This window comes from Atta cephalotes, assembly GCF_000143395.1.
Source record: "Atta cephalotes unplaced genomic scaffold scaffold00004, whole genome shotgun sequence".
Lineage (NCBI taxonomy): Eukaryota > Metazoa > Arthropoda > Insecta > Hymenoptera > Formicidae > Atta > Atta cephalotes.
In genome coordinates, this window is record NW_012130068.1 from 2,943,591 (window position 1) to 2,963,270 (window position 19,680).

The 19,680-nt window shown below is 34.9% G+C and overlaps 5 protein-coding genes across 5 annotated transcripts in view; 3 read left to right on the top strand and 2 right to left on the bottom strand.

Moving 5' to 3' along the window:
* The window catches only part of LOC105625917 (serine/threonine-protein phosphatase 6 regulatory ankyrin repeat subunit A), a 19,338-nt gene extending 12,308 nt beyond the window's left edge, over positions 1-7,030 (top strand). The window contains exons 11-14 of the mRNA XM_012207226.1: positions 857-1,889; positions 3,773-3,886; positions 5,973-6,240; positions 6,571-7,030. Coding sequence (XP_012062616.1) covers positions 857-1,889; positions 3,773-3,886; positions 5,973-6,240; positions 6,571-7,030 — 1,875 coding nt within the window. The remainder of the gene's footprint in view (positions 1-856; positions 1,890-3,772; positions 3,887-5,972; positions 6,241-6,570) is intronic.
* A 1,402-nt stretch (positions 7,031-8,432) lies between these two features.
* Positions 8,433-9,748, top strand: LOC105626133. Its single transcript, XM_012207445.1, has 2 exons — positions 8,433-8,695; positions 9,304-9,748. The coding sequence occupies exons 1-2, from the start codon at positions 8,433-8,435 to the stop codon at positions 9,746-9,748; spliced, it is 708 nt and encodes a 235-aa protein (XP_012062835.1).
* A 299-nt stretch (positions 9,749-10,047) lies between these two features.
* LOC105626134 (transient-receptor-potential-like protein) lies at positions 10,048-13,604 on the top strand. The gene is made up of 5 exons (XM_012207446.1): positions 10,048-10,060; positions 11,745-11,866; positions 11,954-12,102; positions 12,661-12,814; positions 13,386-13,604. The coding sequence occupies exons 1-5, from the start codon at positions 10,048-10,050 to the stop codon at positions 13,602-13,604; spliced, it is 657 nt and encodes a 218-aa protein (XP_012062836.1).
* Positions 13,605-13,840: 236 nt separating this feature from the next.
* Positions 13,841-15,421, bottom strand: LOC105625918 (pancreatic lipase-related protein 2-like). Its single transcript, XM_012207228.1, has 4 exons — positions 15,382-15,421; positions 14,832-15,274; positions 14,143-14,494; positions 13,841-14,070 (listed from the first exon to the last, which is right to left on the bottom strand). The coding sequence occupies exons 1-4, from the start codon at positions 15,419-15,421 to the stop codon at positions 13,841-13,843; spliced, it is 1,065 nt and encodes a 354-aa protein (XP_012062618.1).
* A 651-nt stretch (positions 15,422-16,072) lies between these two features.
* Positions 16,073-17,873, bottom strand: LOC105625919 (inactive peptidyl-prolyl cis-trans isomerase FKBP6). The gene is made up of 6 exons (XM_012207229.1): positions 17,830-17,873; positions 17,508-17,751; positions 16,902-17,362; positions 16,644-16,832; positions 16,432-16,543; positions 16,073-16,360 (listed from the first exon to the last, which is right to left on the bottom strand). The coding sequence occupies exons 1-6, from the start codon at positions 17,871-17,873 to the stop codon at positions 16,073-16,075; spliced, it is 1,338 nt and encodes a 445-aa protein (XP_012062619.1).
* Positions 17,874-19,680: the final 1,807 nt, after the last annotated feature.

A 19,680-nucleotide genomic window follows, 5' to 3' on the forward strand; every position in this document is an offset into this window, starting at 1 on the left:
TTTTTCTTTCTTACTTAACTAAAGGTAAGTTAGTTTATTAGTTAAATTAAAATTAATTTACTTCGTCGTAAACTGTAAAATTAAATTAATTACTTTAGTTAACTTATAGTATATATATATATATATATATATATATATATATATATATGTATTATGAAGAAAAATTTATATAAAGTTTGTTAATTCAATTTCTTTGCATTGCAAAGAAATAATTTTATAATCATTTAAAACTAAGCTAAATTTTCAAAATTTTCATATATAGTTCGTGAGATTAAAAGATATACAACATTTAGAAACTTTATACATTTCGAGGACCAAAGGAATTTGCTCTTTAATGTTAGGTGCGCACGCAAAGAGAGTTAAGTCGATTTCGTAGACGAAAATTTATTGATAATGCATGTGTAGTTCAAATAATTTTAAAACGAGACAAGAAATATTATCGCACAAAATTCCGCAATTACATTGCGGAAAACTTTACCTTAGTGCAATTATTTAGAAGTAGGCTTCATAATAACTAATCAGAATATCGAATTAATAACTAATAAAGTCATTATATTTACAAAACACGAGAATATTTATGTTTATCATGAAAATTTAAAATATCATTAGTTTTAAAAATATATCACTAGTCTTAAAATTTAATCATAATATAATTTTGAAACGTGACGATAACTTTATTTAAAAAAGCATAAAATTTTAAATAATAATCTACATAAATTTATGTGCATCATAAAATTATCTGTCTCAGATTTGATGCAGACAAATAATAGTCACAACAATATCCAGAATTGCAGGAACTTACAATTTTTTCGAGTTAATTTCTTATTAACTTTTAAACAAATTATTACGTTTACAGTTTGTCTACAACATGATGGTCTGCAGCAAAAGCCATAACAACAAACCGATAGAAGAATTCGTTCTGGTGTCACCGGCGCCAGTCGACACTGCGGCGAAATTATCCAACATTTACATGAAGCTTTCTGAAAAAGAAAAAGAGCGTGCTAAGGATTTAATTGCGGCCGGGAAACAGTGCGAAGCAATGGCCACCGAATTGCTGGCTTTAGCGGCGGGCGCCGACTCGGCCGGCAGGATCTTGACGTCGATGGATCGCAGGAATGTCGAGTTCTTGGACGTGTTGATTGAGAATGAACAAAAAGAGGTGATTGCGCACACCGTAGTGCAGCGTTATCTTCAAGAGCTTTGGCAAGGTAGCCTAAATTGGAACGCGTTCAGGACGATCCTGCTGTTCATCGCCTTCATCGTGTGCCCGCCGGTCTGGGTGGTGTTCGCCCTTCCGCTCGGCCACAAGTACAATAACGTACCTATCATCAAGTTCATGTCGTATCTCACGTCGCATATCTACCTGATGGTCTTCTTATTGCTGGTTGGCATTACACCAATCTATCCAGTGGTGAGCAGATACAACCTGATACCGTATTGGTATGAATGGTGCCTGCTGGTGATGCTATCAGGACTGTTGCTATTCGAACTGACGAATCCCAGTGACAAGAGCGGCCTTGGCTGGATCAAATTGGCTGTATTGCTCTTCGGCATATTCGGCGTTGCGTTTCACCTGATGGGATTCGTAATTGTGGAAAGACAATACTGGCCGACTCTCCTCTACCTGAGAAACCAGCTTTTTGCCCTCAGTTTCCTTTTAGCTTGCGTGCAGATCCTGGACTTCCTGTCGTTTCACCATCTGTTTGGGCCATGGGCCATCATCATCGGTAATCTTATGAAGGATCTTGCGAGGTTCCTCGCGGTGCTAGCGATCTTCGTCTTCGGCTTCTCCATGCACTTCGTCGCGCTTAATCAGGCGTTCAAGAACTACAAATCGCCACAAGAAGCAGAGGTGGAGACTAAAAAACATAAGGACGCATTTTCCGACGGTAAGTTCGAAATATGTCGTTCTCATTTCTTCTGATCCTCTCCTTCTTCAATCTTTTTTCTTCCCTCTCTTTTTTCTCTTTCTATCTATAAGGTGGTGCATGAAATGTAATATCATTTAATTATTCAATTTTCAGTGCTTTGATAACTAATTCTATATCAGTTCTATCAGGCGTCGAATGGTTTGCCGCTCGGTGTGATTGACTCGCGATTTATAAATCCGGTTCAATCTTATCTGTGTCCACATACTCGATTTTTCGCTTTTAAGAAAAACTAAAAATGACTCCATTTGATAATTAAAGAGGTCTTTAAGCATCAGCGCTGTTCGGATTCAATGTTAACAACTGTACTTCCATATATTAATGGATATATGTACATTTGCCAACATGCATGGCAAGCGTAGGGTTTTAATGTCAAATGCCTTCCTTCCAAAGACCACGTATAATGGAAAAGATTGAAAGAGACTAATATCTAGGAATAGATGAAATCAGACTGATGATGATTAGTTCTATATCACCCGGTAAAAAATTTTTCATGTATGAATATATATAACATGCATAAATATTCATAAATGTATATGTTTTGAAAAATGTAAAAAAAAAATGCTCATACACAATTATGCATACTTTTATATATACTTATATATAAGTAATTTTTTTACATTTCTTCAAACTTGATTTTTTCTAAAATAAATAGTATGAAAATTACTCTTTCAATTATTTTTAATATTATCATTACTATTATTATTTCTGTTACACTAAAAAAGTAATTTTACAAAAGAAAGAGGAATATATGCATGCATGGATATATTTCATATGTATAATTATACATGTATTATATATGTTTATGAATATTTATATATATTTATAATATTTATACACATTTACACATATTCATGCATGAAAAATTTTTTACCGGATGCAGTTTTATTAACAATAAATATATAAATCAAATACTGAAGTTTAGGGAACTAACTTCTTTACTTCCCCTTCTCTATCAATATGTATATGACGTCATGTATACAAATTTTCAGTGTTAAAATAAGTTATGTTGCTTTGGCATCTGTGGTTTTCATCTGTAATACATGCTCTTTTTAATGCTCCGCTCCTAATGTAAGAATAAGGAGAACATTTCCTCTAACTTTTCACAGCCCTGCGTAGTAGAAATTATGGAAGTTCCACTGTATAATATGAGACATTTTGTGCGCCACCCCCGTATTTTTCTCTCTGTCTCTTTTTCTCTTTTTCTCTTACTATGTGCCTTGACGCCAATCCTAGAGCTAATGGTGCAGTTAATTGATTTTTTACAGTTCCATCTATAGGATATATACATATACGCGCACACGTACTGTAGATACGACATGTACCGTAGATACATTATGTAGATACCTAAGTAGGGCTAGATCTTAGATTGGCAATCGCTTCGACGCGCGGTACTGGTTTCCATTAACAGGACGTAGACAGTGCTTTCACCCACGCAGGTGCTAATTCGCGTGGGTACCGAGATAACGGTATCGCGTATTTCCACTCCTGCGTTAGTTTACGTCAGGAGTTACAGAACTACGTGAGTACAATTTCGATGAATTTAGATTTCAATATTATACGGAATCAGAAATTAAACTCATCGAAATTATAACCGACTGTATATTCGGCGCGTAATTTATATGCAGAAACAATTAAATGTTTACCTTCCTTCGTTTCCCATCCCTCCACTTGAAAAATTTATTCCTACTTTGAAAGTCATTGACTCATTGCAGTCAAGTTCGCGCGTTTAGATTTCTTAATTGTCATTTATCAAAATCCCAAAGTAGGTCTACTTCATGTCGATCATACTCAGAGACATGCGGAGCGATACAGAATCATAATCGACTGAATTACAATGATAGATTTGTTGGCCAATGTTACGGAATGGATGATGGAGACGCCACCAACGGCGCCTCCTCGTCGCACCGGCCGCTACAAGAAAAAGAATGAGTGCTGTGACGATAACAGCAGAGATTGTAAGTTTTCAGCTGGTTGAGAACGATTAATCAGAAGCAACTCGAGCGCGGAAAGCAAATCGGAACAAAAATCGCGCACGTGAAACTGAATGCGGGACACGATCCATCTCGGTGTCGTCTCGTCTGCATCGTGCATTTGGCCAGTGTGTGTTGTCTGCTGAGACTGCTGCCTGATATGATGAAGCGAAAGAAAAGAAAACAAACGAGAGAACCGGAAAAAAAATACACGCAAAATCAGATGTTCTTCTTGTCGCGTTGTATGCTGTGATTCGGAGGCAACGGTAAAAAAATTGAAGCAAAAACGATCTGATGGAGAATTTGTTGAGAATAATATATCTCTCTTGTATGCAAACATTACTGCAATCGTTTAAAGCACTCCAGTGCAGTAACCACTTATTAATTACTGCCATGGGCGTACGCAAGGCAAGACAGGGAGCGTTTGCCTTCTTCTTAAATTTTTGGAAAGAGAAACAATTAAATTATGAAAATCATTTCTACAAAAAGAAACTAGAAGTATTTAAAAAAGTATTAAAAAATATACTGAAGATTCTCGAGGACTGGCTTTATAAGTGTTTTAATAAATTTTATGTGAAAATAAATCTTTGCTACCTCTGACTGAAATCCTAGCTACGCCCATGATTGTTACTGTAGTTGGAAAATTTAAAAAAACTTTCTTATGCTCCTATTCGCTTCAGATCCGTTCGCGGATTGGAGAGAAGCGTCCGTATCGCAGCGTATCGAACAAATATTTATAAAATTGATCTGAAAGCTCGAGAACGACGTTCCTGTTCATGCAATTTGATTAGAGTTACTGCTATCGATTAGAGTTACTGCCAGAGCATATGTGCTCGTGTTTCTTTCACAGCCTCTGCCCGTGTGCATCCCCGTGTCTCGCCTGTACGTATGTGTCCTGTATATATTATACATACATGATGTGCGCGCGCGCACACACACACACACATACACACATACACACACACACACACACACACACACACACACACACACGCGCGCGTGTATGTACGTGCGTGTTTTCTCTGTACCTACATCATATATTTGTAATTATTGTAAGTTGTTAGAATCGTATTTGCTAGTGGACAATGTTATATGCAATTTATGATGTGCATTTATCGCACGGTCATTTTTTTTATGTGACTCGATCGATTTTACGAAATGTCCCATATTCCTCAAAGAATCGTTCCCTCCGTGCGTTTCCCCCCTTTTTCTTTTTTTTTTCCTCTTATCAGCAGTGATTAGCACGAAAAGAAGGATCTTTCCGTCCTTTCCCTCCGTGTCTTTGCATGCAAATAAATTTTGCGCGACATGTTGCGTCTGCCTTTGGAGTCGTGCAAGCCAGACAAGCAAGGAGGAGGGTGCGCATCTTCGAGTTGCATGTCGCATCCTTTTTATCCACTGCATCGCGCGATACGTTTCAAAATCATCCACCCCCACGCCTTCCTCTCTTTCTCATTCAGCATGGAACGCACGAGGAATGATTCCCATTGTTTGATCACTAGTACTGAGAAAAGGCATCGGGATGCATCCCCCGATTAGCGAGATGCATCGCTGGATAGAAACGCGCCAGTCCGACGATAGAATCTCATCGCGAGTATCTTTTAGCGCGGGACGACAAAGAGAAAAAAAAGAAAGAAAAAAAATAAAAAAGGGAAGCGCAATTACATCTGAGTCAGATGTAAATGCAAGACGAATTAGAGCGACGAGGCTGAAAAGACGAGTGACAGTACGTATTCGACGATGAACAGCAGCCTGCAATAAGATATTCATGGCATGCATTCGGCGTTAGTCCGCAGCCGCAACTGCAGAGCATGGCCAGAGTCTATATAAAAGATATGCATGAGCATGTTCATTCCGTTTGTTCGTTCGCTCGCTCGCTCGCTCGATCGTTATGTACCTTATGGAATACTCACATGCGCATTTGTAATACTAAATAGCGAGTATCCACCAGTAGTAGCCTGTAATGGCACGAAGCAATGAAATTGAGCTATAAAAAAAAAAAACGAAAAAGACCTTTAGAGCTACCAAGAAACATCTTGTGTGTGTGTGTGTATGTGCCTCGTAATTCCAGTAAAGATGAATCCGGTACTCGCCTTCGAGTATCTATTCTTCGCCGTCTTCGGTCAAACAACCCACGGCGAGTTGAAGGTCGAGAACAATCAGCCACAGTGGACCTCGGTCCTCTTCAAGTTGACCTTCGGAGTGTACATGTTGGTCTCGGTAGTGGTGTTGATTAATCTACTGATCGCTATGATGAGCGACACTTATCAACGGATACAGGCGCAGTCGGACATTGAGTGGAAATATGGACTCAGTAAACTGATCCGAAACATGCACAGGTAAGCCCGCGACCTTTTACGACTCCGAATATACGTGCGATAATAATCCGCTATATGATAAACCGCTAGATAACCGACGCGATCCGATCGAAATAGCATGCTCGATTATCTTTTTCCACATTTGGTCGGAACGTCAATGTTATAAATAGAGTTACTTTGAAGCGTTCTCGCATTTACAAGACGAATCGTTGCAGTGCCGTTCGCTTTTACATGCTTTTACATACAGCCTGCGTATGTCGCGGTCTCAATCGGTCTCTTAAGTAACTCGCTGTTAAGCTATTCGGGGGTTAACGGAGCATTCCGTGTTGGAAACGCGATTGCGTGTTACAGAACTACTACAGCTCCGTCTCCACTAAATTTGCTCACCACCTGGACCGTGTACTTCATCAAGTTGTGTAAGCAGCGCACCGCTAAGCGCAAGCGACCCTCGTTGGTGCACATGATGGGATTCGGGCGTGCCAGCCGTTTATCGCCCAGGTCCAAGATGGGCGCAAAATGGTTGGCCAAGGTTAAAAAAGGTCAGGTCCGTCCAAAGGATAGCGTGACTCTTTCCGTGGTGCATCTCAGCCCGCTGGGCAGTCAGCTGTCCTTCAATAGCGCGACCAGAATAGAGAACGTAGTGGATTGGGACTCAATTAGGAAAAAGTATCTCATCCTAACTGGAAACGAGCCCGAGAAGGAGGAGGACAAGGAAGAGAAGAGCAACGAGGATGAGAACGAAGATGAGAACGGGCCGACAGCATCCAACGCTTCGACGATACCAGCGACAGTCTCGAATCCGCCCACATAAAAGATTTATCGTCGCTCTTTGCTATTTTTCGATCAAATTATCGAGTACGAGTTTTCGCGCGAAAAACGAGCAAACGAGCGACTAAGATACTGTCGGCCATCCTACTACCGTGCTCAGTATTACCTACTAGATAGACAGATTTAACGACAGATTAAGTGCGCTAAAGATATTCATCCTTCACGAATAATATTTAAATCGTAAACCGCAGACACAGACGATCGAGCGAGATCATCATAGAGGATCCTCGCGCGATTCTCGGCGCACCGGCGATCAGCCGAGCATTTAATCATTTAAGTAAGTACGCGTCTCTCAACGTATGATATGTGAATCTCGTAGGAACGCATATAATTGATGTTGTTTGTGAGATATATGAGAATGGGCCAATTCCGCCGAACACATTATACCTTCTCCGTCACATGGCACGACCGGATGATGCCTGCGAATGCCGAATTGTCACGAATCCCCGTCACATGCTCGCTCTCGATGTTTCATTGAATGTTGGATCATTCATCCGTGACACTATAGCGCGTTATCATCCGTAGGATGCAGATTGTACCTCTCGATTGATTCATTGCGACGATATTTTCCATTAGAGAGCCGTTACTGTAAACATTAATTAAAGTTAAATGAGATGGTTTGATTGAATTTATAAATGTTTTCATAGAAAGACAAAATAAAAAGATATCTTAAGATTAAGTCTCAGTTATTAACTTTAACTAACATTTACATGGATGGTTCATAATGAAAATATTCCTGATATTGCAAATGTCTAAAGACACATCTATCTAAAGACACATCTATCTCTTTATTAAATCCCAGACTGCATGCATGTCTAAAAGACTTCATAAAGACATCATAAAGATGTCTAAAAGATATTTAAAAAAACATAAAGAAGTTTTCTAGGCAACGCTGTCTGGAATATTCTTAAATATTAGCAATATTCGGGATAATTCCCTTATGGAAAAATAATATTGGACTCACGAAAGAATGATTGGAAATAATTGAAAAACTATTTGAATAGAATATTATACATACACGCGTTTCAATAGTTTTTTCATAATTCAATAGTATTTTTCTACAAGTATTGCACGTAATATACATCGCAAGTCTCCTCTAGTTCCTTTTATGTTTCATGCGCTTAAAATTAGAAATCCGTTAGACAAAAGCGCATTTTTCTTAGGCGCTTTGGACTTTTTCTAACGACAGGCAAAAATGAAGAATTCATACGAGTCGCAGCATATGTATATCCTGTATGGCTTGAATCGATTCTCTTTGCGACATTTGGTAGTGACAACGTTTAGCATGTTCTGCGCAGAATGGCAGAGAATTTTTGCATTCGTTCACGCGCATATGTACAAAGCACCTTACGAAACACATTGTTTAACGCGTATTTACAGTCAAGATGAATCCCATATACGCGGGTGAGTTGTTGTTCTTCGCCATCTTCGGTCAGACGACACACGAAGAATTAAAGACAGAATTGACGCAAGCCAAATGGACTACCGCCCTCTTCAAGATCACCTTCGGCATTTATATGTTGGTGTCGGTGGTAGTGCTTATTAATCTCCTGATCGCTATGATGAGCGATACCTACCAGCGGATACAAGCACAGTCGGACATCGAGTGGAAATATGGATTGAGCAAACTCGTTCGAAATATGCACAGGTAATAAGAAATAAAAGTTATACAGAAAGAATGGCTTCGCTGAAGTATCTCTAAAAATTTAACTAGATACAGATTTAAAAATAATTTTGTTGGATGTTCCAAATAATTATATGTATAAATATTAAATTTTATATATATATATATATATAATTATATATATGTGTGTGTGTGTGTGTGTGTGTGTGTGTGTGTGTGTGTGTGTGTGTGTGTGTGTGTGTGTGTGTGTGTGTGTGTGTAAATATCAAATAAAATAATTTATGTATTAAATTTACATAATAATTAATAAATAAATAAATAAATAAATAAAATAATTTAATAAATATAAAATAAATGTGTAGGACATTTAAACTACTGGTTGCTAGAATGTCAAAACTTTTTACAGCATTGCTCGTTATTCATTATGCCTGAGATTCCTATATATTATATTATTTTGATCCAACAAATCTTGTTTTCAAATCTATATCTAGTTAAATTTTTAGATACTTCAGCAAAATGTTATATCTTCGTGTAGTAAAAAAAAAAAGAAACGATAGGTTGCATGTCGCATGAAAGCACCCTTTATTGTACCATTTATCGCATTAATAGATCGAATTTTCAATACACAACAGGACCACTACGGCACCATCTCCGCTGAACCTCCTATCCACGTGGATCACGTATTTCGTCAAACTTTGCAAGAAACGCCTGACCAAAAAGAAAGAACGACCCTCTCTGATACACCTAATGGGTGCCACCCGCATGTCCCCTCGCTCCAGGATGGGAGCCAAATGGCTGTCTAAGATAAAGAAGACCTCACAGGTGGGACACAAGGATAGCGTCGCTTTATCAGTGGCTCACTTGAGTCCTCTCGGCAGTCAATTGTCCTTCCGTAATACTGTCAAGATTGACAACGTGGTCGACTGGGAAGTTGTCAGGCGCAAATATAGAGATCTTTACGGCGAGAAGATCGAGGAGAAACTGATCGAAGAAAACAAGGAGTCAGTAGATAATCCATTGGCGATTTTGGAAGGCTCGTCAGATATCGAAAAATCGAGGCTTGGACTTGGAGCTTGAACAAGGAGGAAATATTGAAGGCAATACACATAACTCTCACGGAAGAGAAAGAAAGAGAGAAAGAAAAAGAGATCAAAGCTCTTTCTATTTTCGCAGATTCACCGCATTAATGCGCTCGATTGCATTTATTTGTACATACATCGCCGCGAGGCGTATACGGAGGACCTTGTCAGTATTTTCGAAATAAACGTCTAAGCTCGACTTTGTATCGTCTATACAGTTATTGTTAGTTAGCAAACCTGTGCTCCTTGTGATCCATAGTCTAATCGATTACTATATAACACGTTTTAGAGTCTACCATGGGGAATACCCGTATGCATAGGAATCGTTCCACGTCACGTTTGACGGTTAGTTCATCAACATTACTTAATTATCAAATTCTCTTTCCATCTAGAATGTTTTTGATTATATGTATGATATACTTACATATACCTACATTATATCAATAGAGCGCAATTGCGTAATGTCTCTGTTGCAATGATGCACGCACCGATCATTATGCCTGCATCATGTTGTTCATGATATTTTCGTGTAATATATCGTCGCGCCCGATACACATATTTGTAGGATGTGTATCTACGTAATATCGCCATATTATAATTCGAAGCTCACATCATCATTATACATATTATATTTATACACAAATTTCATATTTAGCACGTACATTCATTGATACGTCAATCGAAATTGAACGCGTCTATAGGCCTCTCGATTATTCGCACGTTGTAAAGTTCAACTGGCACGCACTATAAATGCTCACTCTGTAAAAAGGAATAGTTAAATTAAAACGAATTCGATAAAAGAGATTTTTCTCTGTATAACGAATGCTTAATTTTTTAAATCGGAATTTGGTTTAGAATTCACATTTTGAATTCACTTCTGTTTCCGTTGAATACAACTTATAATATTACATCAAAGTTATAATTTCTTCTTAACAATGTAACTATTATATATGTGTTATATTGTTGAATGGAAAGTTATAATATGATGTATAATTACTGTTAGTTTGTACTCTACGGATTTTCACTCGCAACGCGCAAATATCACACAATTTTTAAATCAAACAAAATTAAGAAATAATTTAATGTAATCTATGGAATTAATTTCTTTTTAATTTCCGATTATTTTACTATATCTATAAAATACGTATAAAATACATAAATACTGATAGAAAAAAGAAATTCAATGATTCTAAAACCCATTCTTGATAGATTAGGAATTCATAATTTTACAGAGAATAAGTTTTCATCAATTCCTTTTATTTTTTCTATTTTTTGCAAAGTGCATAAAAGCGAATCAAAGTACAATTCTCACATTGCAAGCCACATTCATCGCATCCATCTTGCATTTGTAAATGCATTTAAAAAATTTTTCATTGATACATCAAATATATACATTCATCTCTTTACAATTTATTATTCAGTGTTCACTCATCGAAATCTTTTGAAGTACGCTGCTCATTCCATCGCATGTTTTAGGTTTTACAAAGCTCGTTGACTTTCCTTCTGATTATCAATTTTTGAACGAAGATTAGGATCAGCATGAACTTCTACAATTCTTAATATTTCAAGAACTGTAAATTATTTTTTCTGCTTGTAATCAGAATAACAACGAATAGAATAACACCAAATCATTTTGTATCAGCAGTGGTGTAGTCCGGAATTTGCAATTACTTAACTGCAATGACTAAAATATTAGACTCTTAGTTACACTCTGCCTCAATTATACTACACCGCTGTTTTAGCGTAGGAATATACAACTAATTCAACTGCTATGATTTTTAATAAAATATAGATGGATAACAATATTTGGATTCACGTAACAATGTGTTGTATTATAATCACTTAAACGTCTAAGTAGTCACTCAATGTCATTGGTTCTTATCTTTAGATCTAATCACATTAAATACTATTTAGCCACTTATTGAGCGATTATAATACTAAATACAACCTTTGAAATTCTTTTAACTTACTATTCTTTTTCTCTGTCTGTACAGTGTCAGTTAATGCGATCGAAATCACGGAGAATCTTTTCTTCGCCATTTTCGGCCAAAAAGGTACCGAAAACTTTTCATTAAACATAAACCAGCAGCCAAAGTGGACGGTTTATTTTTTCAAGGTGATTTTTTTCAATAAATAATATGATTATCTATATAAATTATTTTTTTATATATGTTAGAATTTAATAAATGTTTTTTGTTTCAAGGTATCATTCTCATTATACATGCTCGTCAGTGTCATAGTATTGATTAATCTATTAATTGCTATGATGACTGACACATATCACAACATTCAATCACAGAGTGATATCGAATGGAAATACGGTCTCAGCAAACTAGTTCGTAAGATGCAAAAGTAAGTAACACTTTGTAAAAAAGAGTAAAATCTCTTTACGAACACAAAAGTATTAAATTTCTGATTTTTATATCTTCAACACAATAAATGAATTTTGCAGCTACGCTTTTATAAATTAAGGTAAACTATTGATAAGAAGAAGAGATAAATCAAGATAAACTGTTGATGATATTTCGAGTTCACTTCTGATGTCACTTTTGATGAATTATTATGAATTTGTTGTAATTTTGTAAGATAACAAAATCGTTACAATTCAAAAAGGATGATTTTTTTTAAGAATTGTGAAACGAAAATAACAAAAATGACATTTGATCGATCATTTTCTAAGAATATAGTTTTTTTGCCGATATTATTTACTTAGTCAATAATTTTCTATTTAAAATTAAAAAATAATTCTTTTCTAAAAAAAACGTAATTTTTTTAGTTATGTCACTTTTAAAGTAAAGGAACGATATAATTTTTTCATCAAACTTTCGTGTAAAACTTGTGCAATTTCTTATGCGCTTTCATTAAAATTTGCAAACCTTTACTGTAATATTATTCTTATTCTTGTTTTAGAACAAGAACAGCCCCATTCCCGTTAAATCTCGTTACTACATGGGCAGAATATATTAAGAACGCTTGTGTGAAAGAACGTATTGCAAGGCAGAAAATCAGATCGCGTGGGTACATGGAACCCGATGCGCAAAGGATTTTTCCAAAATTTTCTACTGTACGTAAATATTATGTCTATTTATCGAAATATAAAAATATTATAAATCTCTTTCTCCGATTTTGATAAGCTTTGAAAATGTTATAATATAGATTAAAATAGGAGATACATTTTTTTTAAATAAGTTTTCTTATACATACGTTAAGGAAGATAAAATTTAAAAAAATCGATTTTTATTTTTCTATATTATAGAGATAATAAGATAATAGAAATAATAATATATAAAAATATTTTTAAAAAACTTGTTGATGAAAGTAATTGATTTTTAATAATGTATTCAGATTTTTCGAAAAAAAATTTTTTTTTTCTTTCAATGTACTTCTAACATCCATTATTTTTTAGAATTTTGCAGAATAAGCTTTATAAACGTTTTTATAATCAATTAAGATTTATTTAAAAATACATTCAACTATATATGAGTACAAAATTATTTTTTGAAAATTTTGCAAAATATGTCATAAATAAAAAAGAAAGGTCAAAGGCCGGCGTTTTATTAAACAATTTCAGAATATTTTATCTTTTTTTTTATTAATTGAATTTCTCGTAATCTTCTTTTTCTTTTTTGTTTTAGAATAGTAGAATGCTTCCACTACCGCGAGCAGCAAAGGAACGAATTAATTTCTCCTTACTTCAATCAAACTCGACTACCAGTCAAACTTCTTTAAATAATATTCCGAAGATACAAAATATCGTTGATTGGGATATAGTTCGTCGAAAATATCGTATGCGATTCGGAGACGAAATCGAGAAACCGTCCAGTGGGGAGGTGACGCTTGCTAAAATGGCTTGAACAATAAAATTGATACGCGCAACATATATTCTATTATTATATATGCAATTTCCATACGCGTAATTTTTTTATTTTGTATGGCCTATTTTATATCGTAAAGTATATCAGATAGAAAGATATATATAAGTACTTTCTACATTTGTACGTTTTCTTGCGATATCATTGTAACGAAATATATATATATATATATATATATAGGTATCATAAGTATAGATATCGAGAAATGGCTCTATTACTTATTTTATTTTGCCCTTTCCAAACGGTGGTTGTGCATTGGTTTGTAGATAAAATATACCTTGGACGTTAGGGTTGATAAATTCGCCCATAACGGCGGTGCTGAAATTATTATCGCCGCATTTACCAAGTTGAAAATCCATCCAATTGGAGCATTTCATGGCGACAAAGCCATCAGGATGCACGATCGACTCGGTGAAAAACTGATGCGATCTACCATGGCTGCAGGTCTCTAAAAAAATACAAGCTAGATCAATATATTCTCATGCGCGTAATATTGTAAAATTTAATGCTGGCATCGTACGGGATGAAAATACAGGGCATCCAGGTTGCTTAAATGTTCCTCCGTTCGGATAAAAATCCGCGTGGCCAATAGGTCTGAGGAAGCCTAAACTACCAGCGCAAGTGTGAATAACATCCACGAAATTGGCGTCTGCGGCATCCAATCGCTCCTCTTTATCTTTAAGATAAGGCGTTTCGAATGCCGGCCCAGCCGGATCAAGTCCAGTAATTCGACCAAGCTTCTTCGACATATAATTACCGATGTGTCCGGCTACATGGGCACCCAAACTATGTCCTACAACGTGAATATCATCGAAGGATACTTGAATTTCTGATCCGAGAAATTCGATAAATGCAGCCACGTATTCTCCCACCTGAAAACATGAATTTCGATTGTGCATTATATTCTTGCAAAAAAAGTATTGTAAAAAATTAAAGAGCACTTTAAAAAATCAAATCAAAAATTCTCGTAATTTCGCGAAACCAATTTTATTTTCATTTTCACTGGTTTGCATACAATTTATATATCGTGTAACAAAAAATTTTTTCTTTTCCAGCATAATTTGCGTTATGTTTTAAAACAAGCATTTTTTAAATTATATTCTAAATTGATATAAATTTTGCAATCATGCACGTGTTTTTTTCACAAGAAAATTAGAGTTTGAATCAGTTTACTGATTCAACTATCTTCAGAATATGCATTTTACTCACCTGATGAGTAAGTTTGACGGATGTTAGATATTCTTTTGTTGAACCGGCGAACCAATCTACACAAATTACATTGTAATTCCCAACGTTAAGATAATTTCGCCGAATGTCGTGTAACCAAAAAGCATTTCCGCTCTCTGTCCACCCATGAATAATAATCTTGGTAGGCCACTCAGGATTAAATGGTGAATCCTTCAATTGAATAGCATCATCTACTCGTAGAGAAACAGGTTGTTCCTTATTGTCCTTGGTATAAAGTTCATAATTTATATCTTCTGCTTTAAAATCTATATCAATTATATTGCCGATCGTCGCACGATCATTTGCAATAATCGATGTCGGATTTAAAAAGAGATCTTCCAAGAGACCTTCTTCGGGATGGTGTTCTTGAAAATTTTGAATCGACGGTCGATTACGCAATAACTCTGCTATATTAAAAGATACATCTAAAAATGAATGAAAAGTAATAAGAATAAATGATACATTTACCTCTATTAGTATAACTAAATTATTTTTGACAAAGTCGAAATTATTTATATAAGAACCATCTTACTTAGAAACAGAAATATGAAGAACGTTGAAATAAGAGACATTGTGATATTTTTCAATACTTTTATTAGACACAGTATTTTTTTTCTTTTATATCTTCATATTACATAAGTAAAAATATTCTTGGATTATTCAATCCATTAGATCTTATTACTAACATCAAACAATAATAAACCTAAGTTCCACGAACATCCGGTATTTGTTTATCCTAATTTAAACTGAGCACTATATTGAAATTTCATTGTATATACCTTTCCTATATTTGGCAATGCTTAAACATAGATAACATGAGTTTTGTAAATATCCATTAATCTATTACCTTTAGGACAAAAACTAAGAATAAAAAAATATTGATTTTGATATTGTTAGATCTTATTGCTAATTTAGTTGGCATATACTATAATTCTCTTTGGTCGATTTATGATATTGGGTGTTCCAATATACATTGTCAGTATTGAAATTCTATAATAATTCACGTTATATACTATAGATTTTTAGTACTAGCAGTGTATATATCGAAATACTATAGTGGCATGCATCACAGAACTTTTTAAAGTTGAATTAACTTTGCATTATTGTAATATATTAATTATTATACATCAACGATTATACATCAACGATTATAAGAATTGCAATACTAGAATGTATATTAAAGAATTCTGGCTATTACAATTTTAAATAACAGTAATGTAATTTTATGATCTGCTTTTTTGAAGAAATACAGTTTCTTTGCCATATCTAATAGACGTAACAACATTTAATCCTAATATAGCTGCTTCCTCACGTATAATTTCATATTCTTCTTTTGTAAAACCCTCCGAGAGATTTTGTCTCACTACATCATTATTATTGATAAATTTTTCACACAAATCGCGAGCGGCTTTTCGAAATTCATTAACTTTTATTTGTTCTTCCTTGGATCTGAAGCAATTTTTCCACAAGCGTTTCTCTATTTCCAGATACTCACGCTGTTTCAAATTTGTCTAAAAAAAAAATGAGATAAAAAGATTATACTGTTACAACAAAATTATTTTGTAAAAAATTTGCAACTTACTGTCCGAATTGCTTTTTTAATAGAATCATTGTGCGGTTCTAACACCCAAGCTTTCTGGAACTCGTTCATTGCTTCATTATATTCTCCAATACTCAGCAAAGCTTTTCCATACCTGGAATACAAGAAAAAAATTTATTATAATACTGATTTAATATATTTATACTTAAGCAGTTAAATCAATAAAAAAATACATACTGATAAAAAATACATACTGATAATAGCTTTTAGCTGTTGGTTTTGCAACTTTCCTTAAAGCTAAGCAAGCTTTAGTAGGCATGTTTTCCTTGTTATGACAAACTCCAAGGTTGGTATAAGCTCGTGAGAGTAATTCATTCATTTCTTTTTCTTCTAAATCATCATTTAACTTGACTGATTCCAAACAATCAGTAATTTTTCTATATCTACAAAAAATACATATTTAAGAAATATGACTGCATATTTATAAAAATTTTATAATATCAGTTACTTACTCTCGTATCGCCTGTTTGTAGTTAAATTTTGTACAATAACCTTTGGCAGTCACAAACATATGTTTCACAGGCTGTACCACATATTTAAATAATTGTTTCTCCTCGTCGGTAAGATTTTGATATGTTTGCGCACAGCCATCATCAATATAATCAACTAAATGAACAACAAAGACCACTTCTTCATTAGGTGGAATACGTGGTGGACAACCAACAGCCTTGTAAGCATAATCAGGATGTATCAAAAATACTGCTATTTCATGCTTTTGCATAGAACGTACACCAATTTCTAAACCAGGTATAATAAAACTCTGGCCTAAACGCAACGATCTTGGTTTCCCAACAGAGTAAGTAGAATCAAAAGGCTCATCTCTGTATTCAAAATATCCAATATAATGGATAATCGCTTGAGCATTATTTGGTATAAGTTCTCCAGCACCTTTCTGTTTAACATATTTCATGACCTAATAACAATTTTATATTAAATTGTTTGTAAAATTACATTCATGATTTCATTTAACTGTATTGACAAACTTATCGATAAAATCAGATATAAAAGATAATATTATCTCTGTAGAAAAATACAAAATAGTATAAAATCTGATTAACTTTTCCATTTGGAATTAAGCTCGTCATCTTTGTTTTCAGCTTTGAAAAGCTTATACCACAGAGTGATACAGTTTCTTTCTCATCCTCCTCTTCATCTTCAAAATCATTCATGTTTAACATATTTAACATCTCTTCATTACTAAATTGTACATGTGAAGAATATGAAAATTCTTCATCCTCCTCATTGTTATTAACATCATCACTTCCAATTTCAAACATCATTCCATCTTTATTCATCAAATCCCTGGAATAATACAACAAATATGTAAGAATATAGCTTAACACATGCATGTAAGTTTATTAATACATAGTTCTTATATACCCAATCTTAAAACCATCCATCAAGGAATTCATGCTTTTCGCCATTTTTCAAGTTTCCGTCGAAAAATTCCTTGTCAATCAATTCAATCAATCAATTCGTCTTCCTTCCTTCCTCTGATTTAAGCTAAGGATCTTCTCTTACAGTACTTATTTCTGCAAGAATATTTCTTCTTTCTTTTCGAATATATAATATAGATATACTATAGAATACCACAACTTGTTGCACGATTTAATGACTCAGAAATCCGATTCAAGACGAAGAATACCCGACAAAAACGCGGGAATTCATTCAGGAAATATTACTTTGTCGTTCACTGAATGTTAAACAAGATAAAATAATATGTCAATAGAGATTTGGGGAAATTTCTGAAGGAAGTCGGCCAATGACTATTACATAGCATCAGAAATACTAGAACGTTCGAAATCGGCGTTTTCTTCGTCGTCCTTTGCTGCTGATAGTGCAGAAGTCTGTTCTTTTCGGCTGAACTTCGTGCACCATTCATATTGCCTCCTTTTCTCTCCAAGACCAAGGATTAGGATTTCAACGTTTATTCGTGTAACTTTGTTGTTCACTGAATGTTGAACAAGAATAAAATGATATAGAAGGAGCAGTCGGATGGAAATTCGAACATAACCGATGTAGAGAGAAGGAGAGAAAAGATAAAACTGGAAGTTCAACTGAAAATGACAAATTACTGAAGAGAGCGCTGAGGTTCATCTTACGCAAGCGTACTGAACAAGCAGAACCGACAGCATTCATAAATCATATAATATCGCCTGTCCACGCTGTCTACGCGCTAAAATATTAATTGCACTTTTTTTGAGTGGTTTCTAGTGCTTTCCAACTGCTAAAGTGGCCATGGCGTATAGAAAAATTTAAGGCAGTAAAACGCAAGAATGGATTTGTTATTTACCTTTTGATCTTTACTTTTGGTCTTTGATGATTGGTCAATTCGTTTATGTTTTACTGTCTTATGTTTTTGTGTGTGCCATGAGCTTAGGATTCATTCATTGTCAGTACTGATAATGTACAGTATACGTTACGTGGACTATATATTTCCAGCATTGGTAATGATTGGTAATAAGATCGGAATCAGATTACACTTTGTAGATTGAAATTGAAGATTGAAATTTGACTAATGAGGACAAAAGAATTTTAGCTCTAATTGTCTATCGTCTCCTTTTGTTTATAATCTTTTTTATTAATTTTTTAAATTTGTAATTATAACATCATTAGGGTGTATAAGCTTAAATCCGTTGTTTGCTCATAGGTGGCATTAGTGAGCGTACAAAGCTACCCTGGGCATACAACACACTTTTTTTATGCGTTTGACATTTATTAACATTAATCAGTGCACATCATCAGCAATTACATTTTTTCTTTCGTAATCATGTCTAGTTTTTTGCTAAAAAAAAAAGCATATGCGAGAAGCTTTGCTTTTCTGTTTCAATTTGAAGAAATCGGCTGCCGAATCGCATCGAATGCTTGTGGAGGCCTATGGCGACAATGCTTTATCAGAAACAACGTGCAGAGATTGGTTTCGCCGATTCAATGACGACAATTTTGAATGACAAGAAGCGTGAAAATCGGCCCAGGAAGGTTGAGGACTGTCAATTGCAGGCTCTTTTGGACGATACCCAATCGCAAAAAATGCTTGGCGAGCAATTGGGTGTTTCTCAAGCAGCCATTTTCATGCGGCTACATGCCATGGGGAAGGTTCAAAGGAACGGAAAATAGGTGCCGCACTGAACGATAGGCAGCGACGCCAAAACACATGCCAAATTCTGCTTGCGAGACAAAAAAGAAAGTTCCTGCATCGGATTATGACAGGCGATGAAAAGTGAATCTATT